General features: G+C 41.7%; 1 protein-coding gene across 3 annotated transcripts in view; it reads right to left on the reverse strand.

The window, feature by feature from the left end:
• Window positions 1–27,962, reverse strand: part of RBPMS (RNA binding protein, mRNA processing factor) — a 179,717-nt gene that overhangs the window by 30,022 nt on the left and 121,733 nt on the right. For all 3 annotated transcript variants that reach the window (XM_056568870.1, XM_056568872.1, XM_056568871.1), the window contains one exon: window positions 23,051–23,181. In XM_056568870.1, the coding sequence (XP_056424845.1) occupies window positions 23,051–23,181 (131 nt within the window). The remainder of the gene's footprint in view (window positions 1–23,050; window positions 23,182–27,962) is intronic.

A 27,962-nucleotide genomic window follows, 5' to 3' on the forward strand; every position in this document is an offset into this window, starting at 1 on the left:
AGCTGACAACGGATATCATAGCAAAGAGTTGATCACGAGGTGGAAATAACTGCCTGTAGAGGTAATAGACCTAATTGTATGGAGGTGCTAATCTGGAGAAGGGGACAAAAAAAAATTCTGCTTCTCAAGAGCAGAGTGATCTTCAAAACTCTTAAAGTGTACCTGTCGTTAACATAACTTTTTTTTAAATAACGTTGATAATTCTATAATATGTATATTTGTAATATACATGGATTAAAAATGTGTATATTCTTGGGTGAAAAAAATGCTGTCCCAGCAGCTGTTGTCTGTGTGTCCCTGTGAGGAGACCAAATACAGGAAGTGTGTGCAAGACAAGCCGGACTCTGTGCAGGCTCTTGGCTTGTCAATCATCCTCCTGTGTGAGCCTGAAGCATGTCACAGAGCTTCAGTGTACAGAGCCCTGCTTGTCCTCAGTGTACAGAGCCCTGCTTGTCCTCAGTGTACAGAGCCCCGCTTGTCCTCAGTGCACAGAGCCCCGCTTGTCCACAGTGCACAGAGCCCCGCTTGTCCTCAGTGCACAGAGCCCCGCTTGTCCTTAGTGCACAGAGCCCCTCTTGTCCTCAGTGCACAGAACCCCAATTGTCCTCAGTGCACAGAGCCCGTCTTGTCCTCAGTTCACAGAGCCCCGCTTGTCCTCAGTGGACAGAGCCCCGCTTGTCCTCAGTGGACAGAGCCCCGCTTGTCCTCAGTGGACAGAGCCCTACTTGTCCTCAGTGCACTGAGCCCTGCTTGTCCTCAGTGTAAAGAGCCCTGCTTGTCCTAAGTGTAAAGAGCCCTGCTTGTCCTCAGTGTAAAGAGCCCTGCTTGTCCTCAGTGCACAGAGCCCTGCTTGTCCTCAGTGTACAGAGCCCTGCTTGTCCTCAGTGTACAGAGCCCTGCTTGTCCTCAGTGCACAGAGCCCTGCGTGTCCTCACCGCAGAGCCCTGCTTATTCTCAGTGTACAGAGCCCTGCTTGTCTTCAGTGCACAGAGTCCTGCTTGTCCTCAGTGTAAGAGCCCTGCTTGTCCTCAGTGGACAGAGCCCTGCTTGTTCTCAGTGCACAGAGCCCTGCTTGTTCTCAGTGCACAGAGCCCTGCTTGTCCTCAGTGAACAGAGCCCTGCTTGTCCCCATTGCACAGAGCTCTGCTTGTCCTCAGTGCACAGATCCCTGCTTATCCTCATTACACAGAGCCCTGCTTGTCCTTACTGCACAGAGCCCTGCTTGTCCACCCACACTATATTTGAACTCCTCACAGAGACACACAGACAATAGCTGTAGGGACAAAAATATACACATTTTTTTAATCAATATATATTACAGATATACATACAATGGTATGATCTACATTATATAACAATTTTTTGTTAATAACAGGTACACTTTAAATGGCAGGAGTTTGAAACAACCAGGACTCTTCCTTGAGCTAGCTTTCCCAGCAAATTAAGCAATAGGGGGAGCTTGGTAAGAGAGATGACCAATAACCGAATGGTGACTCTGGCTATGCTCCAAACATCCTGTGTGCAGTTGAGAAAAATTTCTAGAAGGTCAACCATCACTGCAGCAATCTGGGCTATATGAGAGAGTGGAGTTAAAGAAGCCTCCCCTCAGTAAATGACACATGACAGCCCACCTGTAAAAAAAAAAAAAAAAAAAACCCTAAAGAACGGAGACTGAGAAACAGTTTTGTTGGCAAAATATGCCAAAAACTGCATTATAAAACTCTGTGTGTTTATTAAAGGAACCTGTCATCACAGTCATGCTGCCTGAACCAACAATCCCCGATAGATCTCTCCTGTTTAGGTATAGGAAAATATTTATCAATCAAGGCTAATGGGGTGAAGCTGCTGGAAACCACCTCAATGACTCATGGTTTATGAATGTGAGGACAAGTTCCCTTTAAGAATAATGTTGCATCTAAAAACCACAACATGCTCCAAAAATGGACTCTGTCATTGCCATGTTAAAAATGAAAACCTTAGAAAGTTGTTTATGTTTTAAGTTAATGTCAACCAAAAATAATGCATTTACTTTAAAAAAAATGAGAACAGCCATCTTATAAAAATAGTTTTACAACAGATGGTATAAAGGGTGTTTTTGTTATTTAGCTGCATTTTTTGTCATGATTTTGCAATAAAACTGTGAAAAACTCCCCTACTAAAAGAGTTGTCGGGCAAAACCTGGGACGCACAGGGCACCATACATCACACGCCATGGACTGTGCCCCATACTCCCAGATTGATGTTCATGCTATTTATTTATGTTTCTAAGCTTTTCTCTACTGGCAGTGACTGCTGACACCTATTCTTGTTATCTTACAGCACTGTCTTGTTTTGTTAAATGTAAATGTCAACCTGCCCTTCACTGAACAGCAGAAACAAACGCACCTCACAAGTACAAAAAACACTATGTATATGCATGCCGTCACAGCAAGCCATTGCCACCCAACAGGAGAAAAAGCGGATTATTTCAGAGGCGTAACTCCAGGACACCAAAGCAAAGCCTCTAATAGGGACCCCCAACTGCTATTTATAACTCTTATGGTTTAGTGTTTTTTTTTTTTTTTTTTGCAGAATGAGTTAATATTTTCATTGGTGCATATGACATTTTCATTGCTTTTGACTATATTCTTTGGGAGGCAGGGTGAAAAAAAATAACATTATTTTATTTTATTTTTTACATAAAAAAGCATTTTAGAGAAGATATTTTCCTTTTCTAATATTTTTTAGCATTTTATTTAACAGACATAAAATTTACAATTTTTTTCCCCCCACTAAACCACGTGACTTTAGAGTTTTGTCTGATCCCTGTCATTGCAACAGGTTGTCATCAGTATGTTACAAGCTGATACCTGCTGCTGAAAGGCATGGCATGTTCATTTTTTCGGTGGAATCCGTATCCAAGATGGAAGTTCTACTACAAAAAGTGTATATAGTGCAGCAGAATCCCATTGAAAACAAAAGGAGGCTACAGCAAGCAGAGTTCAGCACTGAATAATGCCGAGCGGAATTTCCATGATGTGTATGGGCCTTTATAGTTCCACAAAGATATAGTTTTGTAAGGTCAGACCCACAATTCAGCCACAGATTGCATTAGAAATCTACAAATGTGACATGTGGATTTTGTCGCAAATTGTGTTGTAAATACAGGCAGATTTTGTGTCTGTTCACTGAAGGGATAAACCCCTATGTGGAAATCCACAGCATTGCCACAACAAAATTGGAATGCCATAGGGCCCATATTGGTGGATTGCCCAAAAATAAACTAAGGAATGACTGAGCATAAGGGTACATTCACACGCACGGATTTACAGCTACTCTGCCTAGCTCAGAGCAGGGAGAGCGGCCGCGATATGCGAGTAGGCCGCGCACATCGCTGCAGTGTGTCTGCTGGTAGGGACGTATTGCCACTACGAGCAGGCACATGTAAAGCCAGCATAGAGCGGGTACTTCACCAGCAGATCCGCAGCCAAATACGCTGCAAAAATCCGCGCGTGTGAACGTACCCTAAGGCTGGATTAACACAACAAAATTTCTGGCAACGGCATTTCGCTGTACAGTGCACACTGCAGAGTTTTCAAAAGGATAGTAATGTCTGTGCGGTCCTATTGCTGACTGATTCAGTCGCCCGCATTCTGATTCTCCGGATGGAGTTCGTCCGTACAGAGATTCCGCAGTGTGAACCCAGCCTAAGAGGTCAACACTAAGGCAAGACAAACCTAGTTTCAAAGTACACCTGCTACTCTACCTTCTTGAAGTTTACCAATATAATGGATAGACACATATTGACCGTTTCTCCATGTCCCAATAGTTCCTAAAGTTGTTCTTTATAATAATCTATTTCCTCCTTCCCAACCTTTCTCCACACGTGAGAAGTTTTCAATTCAGCACCGACAAGTGACCCTGGTCACCATAGTTAATGCTGATCCATGCAAGAAGCAGCTGTTATCTGGTTTGACCTAAGTTCTCTAGTGCTCAGGCCTTTCCTACACTTTCATCACACTCAGATCTTTAGAATGGAAATCTATATATGTGATACAATACCCAAAAAGATAATCAAAATTAGGGTTATCTAGAAAAAATATGGCTAAGAGGTGACCAAATAACTATAAATATGATGTGCATATCAGGTACAGGTAGTGGAAAGCGAACAGGTGTAAAGGGGTGGGGGTGTTCTCAAGCAACGGACTGTATTGCACAATAAGCGGTTCATCAGGCCCACTGATGTTCACTTCTCACTAGCTGTAAATGATTTGCGCATTGTAATTTTGGAATAAAGTAATATTATTGCAAGACGACACAAGGTGAGAGCTCCATTTCTTCTACCTTTTAAGTGATGTGCCCTATGGATCTATACAGGATATGCTGAGCACCTGATGGTCAGAGCATTATCAAGGTGTACAAGATCTATAGAAGGACTGTTTGATTTATACTGAAATGGCTGAAGAAATCCTGAGTTTGTGTCTCCTGTGCTGATCACTATATATATATATATATATATATATATATATATATATATATAAATCAGGGGGCAGTACAGAGATCTCTCCCAGACTGCTGAGACACAATTAGCTCCTAGCAGGCTATAACTACCCCTCCCCCTTACTACAATAAATACTTAAATAATAACTGACACAACAACAATTTAACTTTTCCATGGGTGGGGATCGGCCACAGCTTTATTTATAAAATTACTTATATAAATAACAATTTAACTGTAACAAAGACACCGATTGGCTTCTTACCAACCCGAGAGGTGCTGCCACACCGTCCTGTGTGGAGGTCTACCCCGGGTTGACCCCGCTTTCACCGTCTTCTTACCGCCAAGCTGTGACTTACAATAAACAGAGATACAAAAAGGGAGGGAGGGCAAAACTCCGGGTCCTGGGCAGATTGAGGGGGGAAGGGAGGCACCACAGCTATAAATACCCAGGGGAGGGCCTCTGAAAGCCCGGGAAACTATTAAACCCCTGATTGGTGCACTCCTTCCCCCCCACCCATGGGACATACCACTGTAGCCATTTGCAAGTTTTACAGGCGGGGGAGGGGGCTAAAAACCTTGCCTGTATATTTCTTAACCTCTTACTGCTCACCAGTCAGGGGGCAAGCTAGTTATGCACAGCTTGCCCCTCCAGACTGCTGAGACACAATTAGCTCCTAGCAGGCTATAACTACCCCTCCCCCTTACTACAATAAATACTTAAATAATAACTGACACAACAACAATTTAACTTTTCCATGGGTGGGGATCGGCCACAGCTTTATTTATAAAATTACTTATAAAAATAACAATTTAACTGTAACAAAGACACCGATTGGCTTCTTACCAACCCGAGAGGTGCTGCCACACCGTCCTGTGTGGAGGTCTACCTCGGTTTGACCCCGCTTTCACCGTCTTCTTACCGCCACGGAGGAGACCAGTTAGCCCTACACTGGGCTCCGACCCCCACCCAAGAGATAGTGGATAGCCAACACCTGGGGCCACCTCCAGCCCCCCAGCACACCCAACACATTTCCTCTCCAGGAAATCCGCTCAGCGCTTTTCCTCTCCAGGAAATCCGCTCAACACTTTTCCTCTCCAGGAAATCCGCTCAACACTTTTCCTCTCCAGGAAATCCGCTCAACACTTTTCCTCTACAGGAAATCCGGGTACCTGCCACCAGGACCAATTTTTTTAATTTATTTATTTATTTATTTCTTTTTTTATAACCCGTGTGAACTCATATCTCAGACTCGCCCATACACCGAAGAGTGCTGCAGCACTCGCACCACCTTGAAAGCCGCTCTCAAAACAAAAACACACATGGGAAACATCAAACTGGGCGAATATAGCAACACAACATGCAGATCGCCCGCGGCCGTCGTGCAGCGCTACCCTCTCCGGAAACCCAGCCACCTCCGCCGGCCCCGATACAAAAAGAGAGCAAATCCAGAACTCACAAAACAGTCATTCGCGGACCCTCATGGAGCACGAGCTGCGTGTCCCGGATCGCCTAAACAGTCTCGGACCGACGGGCCTTTATTAGTTTTATTTTTTATTTTATTTTTTTAAACTTTTACCATGAAACGCACAAAATAGGCACCCAAAAACACAGACACCCAAGTCCCATGGAAGGAGACGAGGAGAAAGAAAAAGTGCCCCATCCACATAGCCCTGAAAAAAGCTAGCGCAAAAACTCGGATCAGAAAAACTACGCAAAAGCGACAACCAAAAACCTGCAGCCGCCACTAAGCGACCCAAAAACAGATAGGAAAAACCGGTCGCCGACAGCAAGGCCACCCACTCGCGGGCCCAGCCCCTAGGTATACACCACCCGCAAAGCAGAAAGAAAATCACCCCCTGCCATGTGCCGTGCAGCACAGCGGGAAAGCCACCCAACTTTTTATTTATTTATTTTTTTTAAATTATTTATTATTTTTATTTTATTTTTATTTTTAGCTGATTCACATGAACAGGTGAAGATCCCACATAACATACTCAGAATGTTATTTGGATACACTGAGAACACTGCCCAAATCTCGAACCTCCTTGGAGAGGTGACACAGCAGATAACTTCCGTTATCACATCCTATTAAAACGAAACAGGAAATCAAACATTAGCCTCGTAAGGTCACTTCAAAGGGCATTCCAGGTACCGAAACCAATATTTATTTATTACTTTTTTTTTTTTTTTTTTATCCCCTGTCCACAGACCCTTTAGAACCTCCGGGACCCTCCTCGACTGTAGATAGACATCCCGGCCTCCACACCAACACCAACCACTCGCAAGTACCGTACCGTGAGTGCGACCAAGTCGCAGGAGCCACCAAAGCGGACCACAAATTACACCACTCTCCCCGATGACCCACGGGCCGGCCACACAAGCAACCCTCCGGAACTACAGCCAGAGAAAACAGGACAAAGCGTCAACACCCAATACCGACCCAAGGAGCATAGCCCTGAAAGAAATTGTAACTCCAAACAGCGAAGCACTAGATGCAACAGACAGAGCACAGGAAGAAAACACGCCCCGTGATCACTCAAATCACACACTAGAAAAGAAGAAAAGCATCACAAAATTAGCGCGCAACCAAGCGCAGGGGACTTTCAACCCACACAGTAACGTTACAAGCCTAGAACATGAGCTGCCGAAGCAAGCACCCAAAGTCCCACAACCAACACCAAGGGAGAAGCACAAACAAAACCCCAAGCATGGCAGAAACCCACTGACTACCAAGACCCAGGGGTAAACCACCCCACAGCACCACTGGAAAACCAAACACCACACCAACAACCGACCAAACCAGCCACATCCGAGAACAAAGCGAGCTCCCCGTGCAGGGAACTGAAAGCAGGCCAGGCCACCGCACGACCCTTGAAAAACCCCAACCAACCGAAATGTCAGCCCAAAGCGTACCAGGGGCACATATGCGGGGGCCCAAATACCAGACACCCTCGGCGGCCAAAGACAACCTGCAGGAAAAAACTCCGCCCAGAACCATATTCCATGCGGAACTTACAGTAAACCAGCAAGGACCGGAACAGGGGCACCTAGCGAGCCCCGAGGAAACCAAAGCAGAGAAAACGCAATCACTCCCTGTCCACAGGAAAACTGCAGACCAACGCCAACGCGGCATGCGGAAGACTGCAACAAACCACACCACAACAAGCGTAGAGCACAGGAGAATCCCCCTCCGGAAAACCACCACAAACAAAAGAACCCACGAGGAAAGACAAACTGAGACTCAAAGCGAAACCTACCCACCGCCACATCAGCTAAAGCACCCAGCACGACATACAGGAGTCCCATGCCTACCAAAGATCGGGAGCAAAACAGGAGAAAACATCAGACAATACACTAGGACAAACAGAGCAGCGGAGAGGGACTACAACTAGTGACGGAGAGAAACACCAAACAAAGGGGGAGAAAACCAAAAGAAACAAAACCGTAAATGGGTGCCACCGATTCAAAATAAGGAACAAGCCTCAGGAGCTAAATCCACAAAACCCGGTCACCCAGAGCGTAAGGCCAAAAGACCACTCACCTAAGCGTGCACCGCAGAAATTGATACCACACCAAAGCACCCCGTCAAGAAGAGACGTACCCAACTCACAACCAGAGACCAACATAGACATACACCTATATCCGAGACCCAAACCCAACAAACCCACAGGAACAAAAGGTGGAAACTACCAGAACAGCCATAAGCACACTAACCGGGGAAGGAGAGGGCACCAACCCAGCTAGCCAGTTGAAGACAACTGGCCTGCCAAAGCACCAAGGGCAGGCACGAAAATAGAGCCCCCCCTGCCCCCCCGCAACAGCACACTCACTAAGTCCAGAAGATGGAAAAGGCACAAAAGCAGGAGGAACCACTTCACCACCGCAGGCGTTGAACAAGGCACGCTGGAGACCACCTGGTTGCGGGTACTCTGCCGCCGCCCGGAATGGTGCCGGGAAACCAGCAGCAGAGAACTCAGGAAGAGGGACAGCAGCGGCCGCAGTGGTGGGTTTTCGGGAAATCGGGGCGGAGAGGTGATGGAGGGTTTGAGGTGCAGTGGCTGCCTGAACCATGCGCCGTGATCCGAAGTTTACAGCGATACAATTGTCGTGTCAAACAGAGTTGCGATATATATATATATATATATATATATATATATATATATATATATATTTTATATTTATTTATTTTTATTTTTTTTTCTAGGTATGAAAAGCGACCAAAATACGCTATATGGGACTGTAGAATTTATATATTTAATTTTTAATTCGCGCTTACACGCGGATCAAATGAGGATATATAACTTGATAGTGCGGACATTGACGCACGTGGCAATACCACATGTGCCTGTGTATTGAAATCTACACAGTTTGTACTTTTTTATTTTATTGTAATTTTTCTTTTCTTTTTTTTTTTTTTTTTTTTTTTTAATTTTTTGCATTTTTTTATTTTTTATTTTATTTTTATTTATTTATTTATTTATTTTTTTTGCGCATACGCCATTGAAGGAATGCTGCAATCGAAGACATATTTAGATAGTACGGACATGTACGCACGCAGCGATACCATATACATGCTTGATGTAATACAGTTTTTATTTTATTTATTTATTTATTTATTTAATTATTATTATTTATTTATTTATATTTTAATTCATGTTTTTATGTATGGGGGGAAAAGGGGGGGGGGAGGAGTGATCCAAACATTTATCATGGCAAGGGTAAAATGTTTTTTTTTTTTTTTTTTTGTGCGCAATGCTATAGCTCCATAGGGAGCCATAACACTGCACACACAGATCACTTGCCATGTATTAACATGGCAATGATCTGGGTTGTCAGTGATTGATTGCTCAAGCCTGAATTTCAGGCTTGGAGCAATCAATCCACGAGCGGACGCGCAGGAGGCAGGTGAGTGACCCTCCTGCTGCGTTCCAGCTGATCGGGACATCGCGATTTAATCACGATGGTCCCGATCAGCCCGACTGAGCAGCCGGGACGCCTATACATACATTCAGATGCGGCGATCAACTTGATCGCCGCATCCAAAAAGGTAATGCCGGACATCTGCCCGATCGGCGATGTCCGGCATTAGCACGGGTCCTGGTTGCTAATAGCAACTGGGACCCGACGGCTATGATGCGCGCTCGCCTTGTGAGCGCGCATTATAGCTGGGAACACGCAAATGGACGTTAATAAACGTCCATTTGCGCAAGGCTATACAAAACAGCCGCAGCAACCCAGGGGGCCGCCACCGCAGACGGAGGGGACAGCAACGGGGAAGGAGGCAAAGCGCGCACATAAGGAGCACGCCTGGCAAAGGGGCTCGGGCCAGGGGCAGAGAAGTGGATTGGAGGAACGGGCAGGGAAAAGGATTAAAGGTACGGGAAGGGGATTAAAGGAACGGGGCAGGGAAGAGGATTAAAGGAACGGGCAGGACGGGGGGGGGGGGGGGCGAGAGGTCCGCCAGCCTCCCGAACCTAACGCCAGGGTGCAACAGGAGCTCAGCCACAAGCGAGCATGCCAGCCATCACCCTTCTGCTCCATCCAGGCCATAATATAAGGGGCAGATACATACCAACCGGCAGACAAAACTCCGGGTCCTGGGCAGATTGAGGGGGGAAGGGAGGCACCACAGCTATACATACCCAGGGGAGGGCCTCTGAAAGCCCGGGAAACTATTAAACCCCTGATTGGTGCACTCCTTCCCCCCCACCCATGGGACATACCACTGTAGCCATTTGCAAGTTTTACAGGCGGGGGAGGGGGCTAAAAACCTTGCCTGTATATTTCTTAACCTCTTACTGCTCACCAGTCAGGGGGCAAGCTAGTTATGCACAGCTTGCCCCTCCATTCTATTTATACACAGGACTGTAACTATTACAGTAGATAGATGGATCCTTTCTAGATAGATGTCTAGAGGAAAGAAGGTTTCTACACCATCACAGACGGGGGTTCTTTACTGTAAGAGCAGTGAGTGAGATGATGAAACTCTCTCCCAGATGAAGTGGTCATGGTGAACCTGATGGTGAACCATGGCCTGGACAGTAATAACACAACAGGTTATTGATACTAGATTTATAGGGACAGACCATTGATCCAGAGATTTATTCTGATTGTCATATTGGAGTTTCCTGGATTTAATATCTATCAACAAACCATTTTAATGTATAGAAAGAGTTGTATTTTTCAGTACATCAATATTTAACTATAGTTTTCAAGAAAAGGCCACAGGTAGGTCAGAGCAGCATGGATCAGTGGTCACAAAACTTTTTTTTTTTTTTTTCTACAAAAGAACATTGTTCAGCCATTACTTCTGTCAAGAACCTTCATTTTTACCTAGGACAGACATGAATCAAGTGAGTGGAAAAAGAACATGAAGCCATGTCAGGATGTCACCTGACCATTAGCGATATATTTTAGAGAATGTCTTATTACTCGTATGCTTAGAAGTTTCTTTCCAGATAGCAAAGTGAAATAATGTTGTATGTTGTTCTTCTTCAATGTCCTTTTATCTTGTTTACTGAACCGTATAATACTCAGGGGGAATGCTGACAAAAGCTTCTCAGACCAGTGAAGGACATCTTCATCTTTCATGTGTTGTCAGGTACATGAATGAACCTTTATGATGGAGGACGTCAAGGCTCAAGTAATACATATCTACGGAGAAATATGGCAGCTACCCAGGTAACTAATGAAAAACCTAAGGGCTGTATGAAATAGTATGAAGGATACCTCAAAATTAAATTACCCTCGATAACTATTCTCAGTGGTATCTTTAGCTAATTGCCATGACAAGAATTCTGTATCTGAGCTACAAAAGCTTTATTTAACTTGTAAAAAAAACGTGTAACACTAACATGTCACATGACACTGGGGAAGGACAATGGCTAATTTGGCCAATTTTGGACATTTCCACTTAGGAGTGTACTCACATTTGTCACCATGTTTTAGACAAATGTGACACAACCTTATACAGGCTGTGCACTCAATACTATTGTGCAGAGTGTCATTTCTTCAGTGTTGCCACATGAAAAGATATAAAATATTAACAAAAATGTGAGAGGTGGACTCACTTATGTGAGATACTGTAGTTTAGAAAAGGTTTCAGCATCATCATCTGTTCTAGGTTAACTCATAACGGCACTGAATAAAATTTGGATATTCCATTTAGGGCCTATGCACACTATGTAAATTCTGCTCGAAATTATTCAGAGCAAAAGCGGCACTTGATGGCCAAGTGGACATTTAGCGTCATCACACTGACTGCAGTACTAAGGTACAGTTCTGGGCGGATTCTGTCGAAAGAATGAGTATGTATATTCTTTGGCAGAATCCAGATCTGATCCAGAAGTTCCGCTATAGAACTTCATGAGCGCGCACAGTGCATCAGAATCCCATTGAAAACCATGTGAGGCTTCTGCAAGTGGAATTTCCATAATCCTGAGCTGAATTTTCATAGTGAACATGGGCCCTTATGATTTAGGTGGGCTGTCTAAAAGAATGTGTCTCAGTTGCCCATAGCAACCCATCACAGTGCAGTTTCAATTTTAAGAGCAGAATATGAAATTAAACTGCACTGGGATTGGTTGTTATGAGCAACAGAGACACTTTTGATTATGGCAGCTTCATAAATCTGTCCCTTTGGGTTTCATTCATCAAAACTGTCAAAACAGTAACACTTTTTGTTGCCCATAAAAAATAATGAGGGTCAAATCTCTTTTGGGCACTGCCGTCTAACAGTATCTCTGTTCCTAGAGAACATGCTGTCTCTGCTGCACATTCTCTTCAATGTAGTGATTTCTAGATTTGGCCTCACTATGGCAGTTTACTGTTCTTATTAATTGATAATGCAGTACCAACAAATTCTGAATTCTGATACCAAATCTACCCAGCCCCTAACCCCTGCCAAAATTCCTGCATGCCTGAACTTTTTCAACTTCAGACCCCCCATGATAAATATTATGACTTCTTGTATCTATCTTCTGACGAATTTGTTCAGAAGGGTCCTCTCTCTGTCCAGAAGTAAAGGGCCTTGGATATTCAGTTATCAAAAAGATAAACTACTCTCTGGTCTTTCTGGTTCCAAAGGCTTTTGGGGCGTGTTTAATGATTATAGACCTGCAGTACAAAAACACTTCATCAGGAGAAAGAAATTCTGTGAGGAGACTATTTTCTCAGTCATATCCATTCTTCAGCAGGGAAGAATAGTCATAGTCGCATAACTGGACTATAAGGGTATGTTCACACTGCGGAATCTCCGCTCGCGGAATTCTCTCAGGCGGCCGCCGCTGAAGATACTTCGGGGGTAGGACCGTGGTGCACTGCATCGTCGCCTTTGACGGCTAGGCAGTACTCGGGAATTCCGCGCAAAGAATGAACATGTTCTTTCTTTGCGCTGAACAATTCCGCTGCTGAAATTCCGCAGTGCGAACAGGTCTCCCGAAAGACCCATTCACACTGATGATAATGTTCAAAGCGCGGAATTATACTCACTGAATTCCGCAGTGTGAACATACCCTAAAGATGGAGTCATCTGAGAAACATTTACAGTTAGCCTTGGATTTCCTTTAACAACTGGGCTGGGTTATAACATAATAACATAGTTCATAAGGTCGAAAAAAGATCAGAGTCCATCAAATTCAACCTATAACCCTAATGAGTCCCTACTGAGTTCATATCGATCAAGAAACCATAACCTGTAATGTTATTATTCTCCAAAAATGCATCCAGACCCCTTTAAAATTCTTTTACAGAGTTCACCATGACTACCTCCTCAGGCAGAGAATTCCACAGTCTCCCTTCTCTTACAGTAAAGAACCCCCATCTGTGCTGGTGTAGAAACCTTCTTTCCTCTAGATGTAGAGGATGTCCCCTTGTTATAGATACAGTCCTGGGTATGAATAGATCATGGGAGAGATCTCTGTACTTTCCCCTGATATATTTATACATAGTTATTAGGTCGCCCCTAAGCCTTCTTTTTTCTAAACTAAATAACCCTAATTCTGATAATCTTTCTGGGTACTGTAGTCCTCCCATTCCCCGTATTACCCTGGTTGCCTGTCTTTGAACCCTCTTCAGCTCCACTATATATTTCTTGTACACTGGTGCCCAGTACTGTACACAGTATTCTATGTGTGGTCTGACTAGTGATTTGTACAGCGGTGGAATGATTTCCTTGCCGTGGGCATTTATTCCCCTATTGATGCACCCCATGATTTTATTTACCTTGGCAGCAGCTGCCAGACACTGGTCACAACAGCTAAATTTACTATTAACAGACTCCCAAGTCCTTTTCCACATCAGTCGTCCCAAGTGTTCTCCCATTTAATGCATAATCCCAGCCCGGATTTTTCTTCCCCATGTGCATTACCTTACATTTATCAGTGTTAAACCTCATCTGCCACTTCCCAGCCCAAACCTCCAACCTTTCCAGATCCATTTGAAACAGTGAACTGTCCTCTATAGTGTTTGCTGCTTTACAGAGTTTAGTATCATCTGCAAAGATTGCAACTTTACTATTCAACCCATCTACAAGGTCATTAAAGGGGTATTCCAATTTTTTTTATTTGACTATGCTACAGGGACTGTAAAGTTAGTGTAGTTCATAATATAGTGTCTGTACCTGTGCATGACGGTTTTCTCACAATTCTTCTGGGATTTTTACTCCAATATTTATTTTTAACAGCATACAAAATGACTGTTGTCTCAGATTTTTCCCAGCTTGCAATGTGCCCGAGACCTGACTCACTAGTCAGCTGATGACAGGGAGCCTGTCTGCTTCAATGGGTGGAGCGATCGCTTGGTGGGAGAGAGATCAATGTGCAACTAATGCAACAGCTGTAGGCACCCTGATTGAAAACCACAGGGCTTTTGATGGATGCAGCTCATTTATGTTTCAATGGGTGGGGTGGCTGATGTGTGGGAGGGAGGAAAATGGAATTGTGGGGTTTGTAGTCAAAAAAAGAAAGGTCAAACAGGAAATACCAGTTAACAAAAAGCGAGCCACAGTGTTATGGTAATCTCATAACATAGCCATTTAGCCCCAAGACAAGCACAGATCCTTCCTAAGCATGTCCATTACTGCCTGCCAGGTACGTACTAAAATCACCTTATGGTGGATAACCCCTTTAATAAATATATTAAATAGAACAGGACCCAAGACTGACCCCTGTGGTACCCCACTAATAACAGTCACCCATTCAGAATAAGTGCCATTAATAACCACCCTCTGTTTCCTATCACTGAGGCAGTTACTTACTCACTTACACACATTCTCCCCCAGCCCAATCCTTCTCATTTTATGCACCAACCTTTTATGTGGCACCGTATCAAATGTTTTGGAAAAATCCAGATATCCGACATCCAGCAATTGCCCCTGGTACAGTCTGGAGCTCACCTCCTCATAAAAGCTGATCAGGTTAGTTTGACAGGACCGATCCCTCATAAAGCCATGCTAATATGGAGTCATACATTTATTTTTCTCAAGATACTCCAAAATAGCATCTCTTAGAAAACCCTCAAACAATTTACATACAACGGAGGTTAAACTAACAAGCCTATAATTCCCAGGGTCACCTTTTGACCCCTTTATAAATATTGGCACCGCATTTGAGGATTACCAACAGATTTTGGGTCACACTGTACAGCCCAGTGTCAGAAAGCTGGGTTTGCGTCCGAGATCTTGGGTCTTCCAGCAGGACAATGATCCCAAACATACATCAAAAAGCAACCAGAAATGGATGGCAACAAAGCACTGTAGAGTTCTGAAGTGGCCAGCAATGAGTCGAGATCTAAATCCCATTGAACACCTGTGGAGAGATCTTAAAATTGCTGTTGGGAAAAGGCGCCCTTCCAATAAGAGAGACCTGGAGCAGTTTGCAAAGGAAGAGTGGTCCAACATTCCGGCTGAGAGGTGTAAGAAGCTTATTGATGGTTATAGGAAGCCACTGATTTCAGTTATTTTTTCCAAAGGGTGTGCAACCAAATATTAAGTTAAGGGTGCCAATAATTTTGTCCAGACCATATTTGGAGTTTGGTGTGACATTATGTCCAATTTGCTTTTTTTCCTCCCTTTTTGGGTTTAGTTCCAATACACGCAAAGGGAATAAACATCTGTATAGCAAAACATGTGTTACTGCAATCCTTTTCTGTGAGAAATACTTTGTTTTCTTGAAAAATTTCAGGGGTGCCAACATTTACGGCCATCACAATTCCCACTGGTAAAGAGGTTTCATAGGACAGAATAACACCTTCTATTTATAAGCTAGTCCCTCACAGGGATCTTTCAGTGGTGTTGAAAGGGTTATGCTCTTCCCACCTTGAACCCTTGGTCAATCTTCATTTGTTGACCCTTTAAGTTACCTTGCTCCTCATCATTACATCAGCAAAAAGGATTAGCAAACTCCAGACCCTCTCAGCTTGTGACTCTTATGTGTCCATTTTACAGGACAGAGAACCTCTGAGATATTTTTTTTCACAAAAATGTAAATATTCAGAAATATTAACCAAGTTGTCTCTTTGCTTACATTCTATCCAGGACCTTCTAATGAGGAAGAACATGCCCTTCACACCCTGGATCTGTTGAGATGTTTGAAAATCCATCTTAACAGATTCCTAAAATTAAGGAAGTATTATAATCTTCTTGTCTTCTTTTCAGGAAAAACAAGGGCCTTAAACCCTGGTAAGGTGGATTAAAGAAGATATAAGGCTTCTTTCACACTGCCGTTGCACCCTGTCAAGAACGGCTATCAAACTCTATTTTTTTGCACAATGGGCAACAGTGGGTCCCAATTGACCCCCTTATAATCAATGGGGTCCGTCTGGCACCACCGTTTTTCAGTGGGAGTAGTGGGAGAAAAAGGCGGCGCAAGCTGTATTTTTTCTTTCGCTGTTTTCTCCGGCGGCCCCAACGGCTGTCACGCTACCGTGTCCTAACGGTAGTGTGAATGAAGCCTAAGCATGTCCTTTAGGTCTCAAGACTTAGTACCACCCTTGTTTGTCAATGCTGACTCAACCCACTCTGTATCCACCTCCTGGGCAGAGAGATATATAATAGTTCTAAAGCAGTTTTGTGTTGCAGCTTCATGGAGCTCCCACTTGACTTTAGTGAATCATTACTGGTTGGACTCCTGGAGTTCGGAGAGTGCTGCCTTCAGGCAGTCTTAATCTCCACTTAGCAGGAGGGCCTCCCACAATGGGGTTACTTCTTGCTAGAATCTCATTCTTGTGATTCTGGTATGATGTAAGGGAAGCATTGATTTCTACTGTTTCTACTTACTTCCTGATCCATTAGTTGCTTATTTAAAATAATGCATGGGAGTTGGATCACTTACGTCTTATATAAGCTTCTAGCTATTTGTTTAAAGTGTACGTGTCAGATTCCACACACACAAAAAAAAAAGAATTAATATGTTACTCAGTACCTATTTCTGACCATGTACATCTAATTTGTATGCCTCGATCACCTATATTTATCATAAAAATACCTCTTTTCATTATCTCACAGTGTTATAAATAGTCTTAGGGGAAGGGGGCGTGTCCCTCCTACTCAAAATTAGTATTATCAATCTGTAACGGATAAGCTGCCTGTGATGGCTCGGGGGAGTCAGTATTTCAGGAATTCCAATTTCATCTTAAATGTTTTCTTAGTTACTTAATGTTAGAAGAGGGTGTGCCACATACTGAAGACTCCTGTATAAATCATTAGAAACAGTATGTAGCTATTATTAACATGAAAGAAAAAAAATTCAAAAATATCCTCACTTGGCAGAACCTGAAATCTCTCATAGTGTATTCAAATAACACAACTGTATCTGACACATCTGTATCATGACACCATTGTGAATCACTATATTAGTAGTGAGGAGTTCACAGGAGCTATCTGTTTTTTTAGGCTCCTTTCACACTATGAATTTTTCCGTTTACAAACTTCCGTCACATGTTCCGTCACTACAGCTGCAAAACCCGGCCGTTACAAAACCCCTGACGGGCGTGACTAAATTGCATTGCAGCCTATGGGGTTTTGTAACTGCCCGTTTGCACCCGCATATGCCCGTAATTCATTACGGGCGTTATATAGTGACGGGACATCGTGGCGGAAAAATTACTGCATGCATGTCCCGTCACTGTATAACGCCCGTAATGAATTACGGGCATATGCGGGTGCAAACGGGCAGTTACAAAACCCCATAGGCTGCAATGCAATTTAGTCACGGCCGTCAGGGGTTTTGTAACGCCCGGGTTTCACTGATATAGTGACGGAACTTCTGGCGGAAGTTCCTAAACGGAAAAATTCATAGTGTGAAAGGAGCCTTAGAGCTGACTAATCTAAGTAGGTTTTTTTTATTCATTCACAGATAGATTCTTCTAGTCTGTCACCTAATGGCTCAAAGGTCCGATGGATCAGTATTCAAAGTCCAAAATGTTATCCTGTTCTGAATTGAATAATGTAGTGCAGGAGAAGTGAAAGACTATGGCCCAGATTTATCAAACTGTGTGAGAGAAAAAATAGAGGGATTTTCCCACAGCAACCAATCACAGCCCAGCTAACAAGCTGAGGTAAAGTGAAAGCTGAGCTGTGATTGGTTCTTGTGGGAAAATGTCTCTATATTTTCTCTCACACAGTTTAATAAATCTGGGCCTATATTTTTAAAGGTCCTTGTAATGCACAAATATTCATATTCTTCCTTGCAGTGACATAGCACATGCAAGCATGAAAATCTAACATTTAGATTGTTACTACGCATGCGCAAGATTCTGTGCTCACTTGTGCTCCTTCACACTAGTGGGCAGGCAGAGCGGTGCACTTGGGGCCTAAGTAAAGTCCCCAGGGCACCAAGGTTACATATTTGGTTTTATGGCTACCTGAAGCTGCCACTACAGATTTATACAGATGCCATTGAGCACAGGGGCCTAAAAGCAAGGACTATATTTAATGGATCTGTTAGTGGGGCCCTCTGAGGTTTGTTATGGTGTCGTATCATTTGTGTGTATGTTGCTGTGTGAATTAAAAATAAAATCCTGCAATTTGTTATTTGACTTGTAGCATATATGCTGCGTATTTGATGCATGCATGTTTGAGCAAAATCTATGGGTGTTCATTTTACTCCCATAGACTTTGCTGGCACAGAAATATTCAGCGACAAATACGCAATGTGTGACCCTAACATAAATGCTAAATATCAGTAGGAAGCACTGACCTAGTCCATCTGACCCTGTGTATACCCTATGTACTGTGCAGCTGGGGGCTAAGTACCTTTCCAGTTATCTTTAGGATTTTAGTAGTGATACAGCAGCTTGTCCTTTATTTTGCCAGGACAGAGATTTTTCATAAAGTGGATTTGTTGCACCTTCATTGGGATATCTTTTGGTTACCAAGCTGGTTTACCAAGCTACGGAGGTACTTTATGTTCTAGCACAAAACCAAATACAAGGAGCATGTCCTGTATGTAAATACTATAATACACTGCTGGCAGAATACTGAATATTCCCTAATTTTGACAAGAAACGGCAACAATCATATTGAATGTACTGCAGCACAAGCCTGACTGCCTATAAAATGTCTTACTAACCATTTATATACATGATCGTTACAAACATAAGCAGGAAAATCCAATGTTCATTCCACCCTGAAAAAATTACTTGCTCTAGGAAAGACACTATGTAATCTAATGGCCCACTGCCAACCCCCAGAATAACACTATTTGTCATGCAGTCAAAGGTTAGACAGTTGACGGGACCCCAGTGCAATGCTTCCCACTCTGTTATAATAATTCCCACTATTGTGGGGGAGTTGTTGATTAGCGTATGAGCTATATATTTCACCCAATATGTAACAAGGCAGCTCAGGCTTATATACTTTTCCTATAGATCTAACCATGATATTAAACTAAGTATGGCAGTTAAGGTTACAAAATTGGCTGCGCTCATATGATGAAATCATTTTCTATATCTTGCGCTAAGCCAACAGGGATCGGCAATCATCTTGTTTCCATTCTGAGATATTCGATTACATACAACATTTAAACAAGATGACACGCCCCGGAGAAGACAGCCTGCACTTTTATAAATCAGCCCATATGTACATTTATACAATATCTCATCGTCCACATAATGAAGCTTTGACAGCATGACACATTGTATAGGTTAAGATTATGCGTTCCTTCATGTCAGTTAAGTTACGCGTTTTTTGGATTCCCGCCAAAGCTTGCATCATTGATTTGTAGTTCCAAAAATCTACATTTTCTTTCTGTGCATGGTTTAGAGTGAATGAGGGAGTTGGACGGATCTTGATTTCATTATATCAATTACTAGGTCAAGCATTGAGCTGTCATGGTCTTTCGAAGCTTGTGCATTAAAGGACGTGTCGATGAGTAGCTATTCCATTAAATTCTGGCACAATAAAAGTTATAATGGTCCCAGCTAAAGCTGATCCATATAGAAGATATCTGTAGCTGAATCTTTAAAAATTCTACTCTCCATTCATTCTACACAAAGTAAATCACTTTGTAAGTAAAACCTGGCAAATCAAAGTTAAAGGGGTACTCCGCCCCTAGACATCTTATCCCCTATCCAAAGGATCTCTCTGTGCAGCACCCGACGTTCGTTTAGAACCCTGGGTGCGGGCAGCTGGTGTCGTGATGTCATGGCCATGCCTCCTGTGACATCACACCAAACCCCCTCAATGCAAGTCTATGGGAGGGGGCGTGGCCAAGCCCCCTCCCATAGACTTGCATTGAGGGGGTGTGGTGTGACATCATGATCCCCCGTCGCTCGTTCCAAGCATTCGGAACAAAATCTTCCGAACGCTGGGGCAGTGGAGTACCCCTTTAATATTTCTAGGTCTAATCAGTACTTTATATTTTTCTGTGGTGCCTCAGGCTAAGACAACATGGATATCGGTGATAGACATGTCTACTGGGAAGTCGTTCAGCACCATATTAAGATAGCAACATTATATAAGCTCAATTTGGCTTTTTTTTTTGCAGCCTCTCACAAAGTCCTTTGGTAGACAGTGTAGCCTGCCTTGTACATTGTTCACTTCCCACTGATTATCTCTGTACAACAAAATGCTTAGCTGATGGTTTGGATTCACCACCATTTACTTACCAATTGATCCAAATCTGGTTCAGTATTGAATGAAGATTCAGCCACCAGTGAGCTTCATATAAACCTTCTGCCTATCTGAAACTTTTTAGGTGAGGATAAGCCAAACTCTCTCATTGCTTCTACCTGTCCTATGACAGTATGTATTAGACCAGGGCCATCTTCTTTCGAACATTTTTTTAATCTAATGAAGCCCTAACATTTCAGACGTTTAAAAATGTCAATTATTACTACTGGTAAAAACTCCATTGATGTTGTTAGTCCACAATATAAACATTTAAGAAAAAAAAAGAAAAAAGTTTTTTTGCCTTCCCATGAGGCATCTGTTTGGCCTCCCGAACTTTCTTTCCATTCCCTGGTAGTGCATTTAAAATAATAGATTTTATAAACATTTGAGGCTTTGACTGCTTTGTCCAGGGCTGCTTGACATTTTGTTCATAGTATATGCATTTGAGTTGGAGCAAAGAGCAGCTGCAAAAAGCATCTCTGGAGGAACCCAGCATGCCCATGCATTACACAGACAGCCCATCAATTTCCATGAGAACCATGTAATGCTTACATTTTCCCTGTATCAGGGAGGTGGGAAGGTGAAAAAGTACTTGATGCCAGGAGTCCCCACAGATTACCACTTGTAGCTGGGCATCCCACCAACAGCACAACCTGTGACCAGCTTTTTTTTCGGTGAAGCTTCTAACAACAAGAAATATACACAGGGAACAACCCCATTCCGGTGGTGGTAGAGCTTCAATTCAATTGAATGCCTATATAACAATAGGGACTTATTTAAAGACATAACAACAGTTTTCTCTAAGGAATTGGCTAAAACCGGTTCAGTGCAATAATATACATCCAGTGCTTCTATCAATTCTGGGCCACCGTTCAATAAATGTTAACAATGGAGCAACCGTAGCCAACCCTCCCAGTATTTTTGTCAACATGATGGTTAATGTAAGAGCTGTTACAATCACATAAAATGTGTAAATTTAATAAACAAAATGTAAAATAACTGTACAGATAAAGTATGGTGAAAATATGAGAATGAAACACTTGACTACAATTATACTGGAAATAACAAGGTCATTGTGTATTGCATTTTATGTACTGTTTAATGAAATTCATATTACTATTTATCTACCTGTCTAATATATATCTATCAGAAATCAATCAATATCATATTTTTCTATATTCTGTATCCTGGATGACTTTGTCACTAGAATACACAACTAAGTTTATTCTCAGTAGAGACAAATGTGGAAGTATTTAAAGGGGTATTCCAGGCAAAACCTTTTTTTATATATATATCAACTGGCTCCGGAAAGTTAAACAGATTTGTAAATTACCTCTATTAAAAAATCTTAATCCTTCCAATAGTTATTAGCTACTGAAGTTTTCTGTCTAACTGCTCACTGATGATGTCACGTCCCGGGAGCTGTGCATGATGGGAGAATATCCCCATAGGAACTGCACAGCTCCCGGGACGTGAGTCATCAGAGAGCAGTTAGACAGAAAACAACAACTCAACTTCAGAAGCTAATAACTATTGGAAGGATTAAGAAATTTACAAATCTGTTTAACTTTCCGGAGCCAGTTGATATATAAAAAAAGTTTTGGGCTGGAATACCCCTTTAATATAATCTTGGTGAAGTTTATGCAAACGTAGCTCCATAAAACCTGACTATGAGAGCAGCAGACCGGCACTTAAAGGGGTACTCCGGTGGAAATTTTTTTTTTTTAAATCAACTGGTGCCAGAAAGTTAAACAGATTTGTAAATTACTTCTATTAAAAAATCTTAATCTTTCCAGTTCTTTTTAGCAGCTGTATGCTGCTAAATCAGGAACTGTCCAGTGCAGTAGGAAATCCTCATAGCAAACCTATGCTGCTCTGAACAGTTCCTGACATGGACAGAGGTGTCAGCAGAGAGCACTGTGGACAAGACAAAAAAGAGATTCAAAAAGAAAATAATTTCCTCTGTAGCATACCACTGCTAATAAGTACTGGAAGGATAAAGATTTTTTTTAATTTACAAATCTGTTTAACTTTCTGGCACCAGTTCATTAAAAAAAAGTTTTCCACCAGAGTACCCCTTTAAAGCTACAGTAAATGTAAATTGTTTGCATCTGGCCTGGATGTGAACTTTTATTGCTGTCACTTTAAACACACTGAAAGATTTGTTAGATGACTATGGCTTTTCCAGTCCAAATTACACATCATTTGTGTGAAAACCTCAGATTGGTTGAGTCAGTGCTCTGATATGGTATTAACACTAGATTTATGAATCAGAGGTGTAGTGTTCCCGCCACATGAAGAGAGTCTGAGGATGAGTGAGGACAAGAGAGGCGTCATTGACCTCCTTGTAGTGAGAGCCAGTTAGCTGGTAGAACAGTGGTTAGTGTGTAAAGTGCACCGTGGTACCAGGAAAGGGTAGGTGGGATACAGAGTGAGGATGTGGCTGATTGGGATCAATTACCTGGGCATGCAGTGAAGCGGGATAGGTAAAAGCAGGAGGAGGTAGAGCAGGTGCTAGTTCCGCTGGGTAGAGGGGATATGGCGCCCACACTTCAGGGCTACCCGGGTAAAGTGCAGGCACTGTGAGTTCATCTGTAAGAAAAGAATAAGGACACCATGTTAGTAATAACAACACCAGAGAACCATAGTGAGAACTGCTGGTGAGGACTGTTTCAGGTTTGTACCTTTTAACACTTAAAAGGCAAACTGACTATATTAGTAAAAGTTGTACAATAATATATGCAATTATTAGGGATGTAAATGATCTCATAAAAAGCTAATAAAGTTTTGTTTGCACCTTTACTGTCAGGTATTCCCATAATGAGGTGACGTTTTCATAGGTTTTGGGGGAAATTTATCATTAGCGCAGATGTGTGGTTTTTCCATCTGGTGCGCAAAAGTTAATATGCTACAAATGTCACTTCATAAATTTACGCAAATGACAAGAAGCCCCGGATAGCACAAAAAAGATGAAAAGCTCACACACGCAAAAATATTTTTGACCAAGTGATACATTTTGCGCACCATCCAATGAATCTGCTAACCACATCCCCTGGAAGTGCACAACAACAACAACACGAAAAAGGAAGCTAGACCAGGTAACATGAAAATAGTTAAAAATTAGACAAAATTTGGGTGCAAATCCGCAGGTGCACACTGATTGATAAACTCCCCCCATTATGTTCATTTATATCCAAAAATGACTTCATATTATAGTCATAACTACATTGGTTATCCTGCCTAATGTAAATCTAAACATACTGGGGGAGATTCTCAAAGAATTTTGCGCCCCAAAAAATCTATTTTGGGCCAAAATTTTGGCGCAAAAAGTATCGACCACATTTTCAAAGAGCTTTGGGCCTCGGTTTACATTGTTCCCGTCAGTTTTGTAAAGGTGGGCACGTCCACGTAGATTATCTGCTTTACATGATATTTTCAAAGGGGTGAGAGTCCAGTTTACATCAAAAAATTTCACACCAGCTTTTTGATATAGAAATCACAGAAATGGTTGTAGTTTTATTGTTTTTTTTTTCCTTAGCTTTTTTGGGAAAAGGTATTATTTAAGAAATTATTAAAAAAGAAATAATTATTATTGAAAAATGTTATAAAAAAATATATATTTTATTTAAATTTTTTCTTTTTCTTGGTCACTGCACCTGCACTCACATTTAAGCTCAGAAATGTTCTATTTATACAGTTATTGCTTGTCTGGAAACTAGTAACCATGGAATATTTTGTGAGATGTTTCCACCAGAATTTTCGGGGATGAAAATTGTGGATTTGGCTGCAACAAAAAAAAATTTGGGGCGCGAAAATGAATTTTCACATATTTGCATATTTTCAAAGCAGCAAAAGAGACCTTTGGAAATGTGAGGAGAAAAAAAAAAGGTGTGAATAATATCGCTGGAACAGAAATGACAGTAGTTTTTGAGAATCTCTCCCAATATCCATAAACAAATGAATCAATATAATACTACCTGATTGTGAAAAACGCTTGTAGTATAGACAGCTGTTTATTCTGCTACCATGCCTTTGAAATAATACTACAGTAGAAAATTAAAGTAACAATTAAAATGAATGAAAACATAAAACTTGTACATGTGTTTGCCATATAAAAGATTGGGAGGTAAGTTATATACCTATGTAGGTGACTGTGGAATCATATAACAATTTACTAATATTAAAAAGTTATCTAGGATTTTCAGATAACACTGATCGATCAGCAAAATGAAGGGGTTATCAGAAAATCCTCTATAACTACTTTACATTTTTTTTTAGATATTGCATACACTTAACAATATAATATAGTAATCATTCTGATTTGTTCCTTTCCATAAGACCATAATGATAATAAAATTCAAATTTATCTTTGTGCATAGATGAAAATGCTCCTCAATAGTGGTAAATGTTAAGTGTCCATAAGGTACCGTCACCAAACTACTTGCTGTGAAATTTCTCAACCTTTTATATGTTTTTTATGTAATTGAAAAAAATGGCCACTAGGTGTTCCCTGCGCAAGTCAAACAGTTAGTTTGGTCTTCTCCTGGCCTGGCAGGAGACCAGACTCAGGAAGTGAGTGTGGGGAATGGTGAGGCACAGTGTCACGCCAGCTGGGGAATGCCCATTTTCCTTCTTTGTGAGCAAAGGGAAAGGTATGATACAGAGCTTTTTAAAGCTCAAAAAAATACATTTTAATGGCAGGAGGGGTGTTAGGAGTAGTAAACCCCTTAAGGACCCAGCCCATTTTCACCTCTGACCACTGTCACTTTAAGTATTAATAACTCTGGGATGCTTTTACTTTTCATTCTGATTCTGAGAATGTTTTTTCGTGACATATTCTACTTCGTGTTAGTGGTAAATTTTCGTTGATACTTGCATCGTTTCTTGGTGAAAAATTCCAAAATTTGATGAAAAAAATTGAAAATGTAGCATTTTTTTTTACTTTGAAGCTCTCTGCTTGTCAGGAAAATAGACATACCAACTAAATTATATATTGATTCACATATACAATATGCCTACTTTATGTTTGCATCATTAAGTTGACATGTTTTTACTTTTGGAAGACATCAGAGTGCTTCAAAGTTCAGTAGCGACTTTCCAATTTTTCACAAAATTTTCAAAATCTGAATTTTTTAGGGACCAATTCAGTTTTGAAGTGGATTTGAAGGGCTTTCATATTAGAAATACCCCATAAATGACCCAATTATAAAAACTGCCCCCCTCAAAGTATTCAAAATGACATTCAGTAAGTGTGTTAACCCTTTAGGTGTTTCACAGGAATAGCAGCAAAGTGAAGCAGAAAATTAAAAATCTTCATTTTGTTATACTCGCATGTTCTTGTAGAACCAATTTTTGAATTTTTACAAGGAGTATAAGGAGAGAAAAATTTGTAACCCAAATTTTCTCGAGTAAGGAAATACCTCATATGTGGATGTAAAGTGCTCTGTGGGTGCACTAGAGGGCTCAGACGGGAAGGAGCGACAATGGGATTTTGGAGAGTAAATTTTTCTGAAATGGTTTTTGGGGGGCATGTCACATTTAGAAAGCCCCTATGGTGCCAGAACAGCAAAAAAAAAAAAAAAAATAAAAACACTATTTTGGAAACTACACCTCTCAAGGAACGTAACAAGGGGAACAGTGACCCTTAACACAGACTTTTTCATTAAAGTTGGATGTGTAAATTAAATTTTTTTTTTCACTAAAATGCAGGTTTTTCCCCAAATTTTACATTTTCACAAGGGAAAATAGGAAAAAAGACCCTAAAAATGTGTAACCCCATGTGTAAGAAAAAATACCCCATATGTGGATGTAAAGAGCTCTGTTGGCTAACTACAATGCTCAGAAGAGAAGGAGCGCAATTGGGCTTTTGAAGAGAAAATTTGTCCGGAATTGAAGGCTACGTGTGTTTACAAAGCGCCCATAGGGCCAGAACAATGGACCTCTCCCCACATGTGACCCCATTTTGGAAACTACACCCCTCATGTAATGTAATAAGGGGTACAGTGAGCATTTATGCCCCACAGGTGTCTGAGAGATTTTGAGAACAGTGGACCGTGAAAATGAAAAATTTTATTTTTCATTTGCACAGCCAACTGTTCCAAAGATCTGTCAAATGCCAGTGTGGTGTAAATACTCACTACACCCCTTATTACATTCTGTGAGGGGTGTAGTTTCTAAAATGGGGCCACATGTGGGGGGCACCAGGGGGGGCTTTGTAAACACACATGTCCCCTGACTTCCATTCCAAACAAATTCGCTCTCCAAAAGCTCAATGGTGCTCCTCCTCTTCTGAGCATTGTAGTTCGCCAGCAGAGCACTTGACATCCACACATGAATATTTCCATACTCAGAAGAAATGGGGTCACAAATTTTGGGGGTCATTTTCTCCTATTACCCCTTGTAAAATTTGGGGAAAAAACAGCATTTTAGTGAAAAAAATGTTGTGTTTTTATTTTGCTGTTCTGGCAGCATAGGGGCTTCCTAAATGTGACATGCCCCCCAAAAACCATTTCAGCAAAATTTGCTTTCCAAAAGCCAAATGTGACTCCTTCTCTTCTGAGCATTGTAGTGCGCCAGCAGAGCACTTGACGTCCACACATGGGGTATTTCCATACTCAGAAGAGATGGGGTTACAAATTTGGAGGGGGGGGGCATTTTCTCCTATTACCACTTGTAAAAATTAAAAATCTGGGGGAAAACCAGCATTTTAGTGAAAAAAAAAATCATTTACACATCCAACTTTAACTAAAAGTCTTCAAACACCAGTGGGTGTTAATGCTCACTGTACCCCTTGTGACGTTCCTTGAGGGGTGTAGTTTCCAAAATAGCATGCTTTTTTTTTTTTTTTTTTTTTTTTTTGCTTTTCTGGCACCATAGGGGCTTCTTAAATGCTTAAATGTGACATGCCCCCCCCCCTAAACCATTTCAGAAAAACTCATTCTCCAAAATCCCACTGTCGCTCCTTCCCTTCTGAGCCCTCTAGTGCACCCACAGAGCACTTGACACCCATATATGAGCTATTTCCTTACTCGAGAGAAATTGGGTTACACATTTTAGGAAGATTTCTCTCCTTTTACCCCTTGTAAAAATTCAAAAACTGGGTTTACAAGAACATGCCAGTGTAAAAAATGAAGATTTTGAATTTTCTCCTTCAATTAGCTGCTATTACTGTGAAACACCTAAAGGGTTAACACACTTACTGAATGTCATTTTGAATACTTTGAGGGGTGCAGTTTTTATAATGGTGTCATTTATGGGGTATTTATAATAAGAAGGACATTCAAATCCACTTCAAAACAGAACTGGTCCCTGAAAAATTTCGATTTTGAAAATTTTGTGAAAAATTTGAAAATTGCTACTATACTTTGAAGCCC

This window comes from Hyla sarda, chromosome 1 (assembly GCF_029499605.1).
Source record: "Hyla sarda isolate aHylSar1 chromosome 1, aHylSar1.hap1, whole genome shotgun sequence".
NCBI classification, from domain to species: Eukaryota; Metazoa; Chordata; class Amphibia; order Anura; family Hylidae; genus Hyla; species Hyla sarda.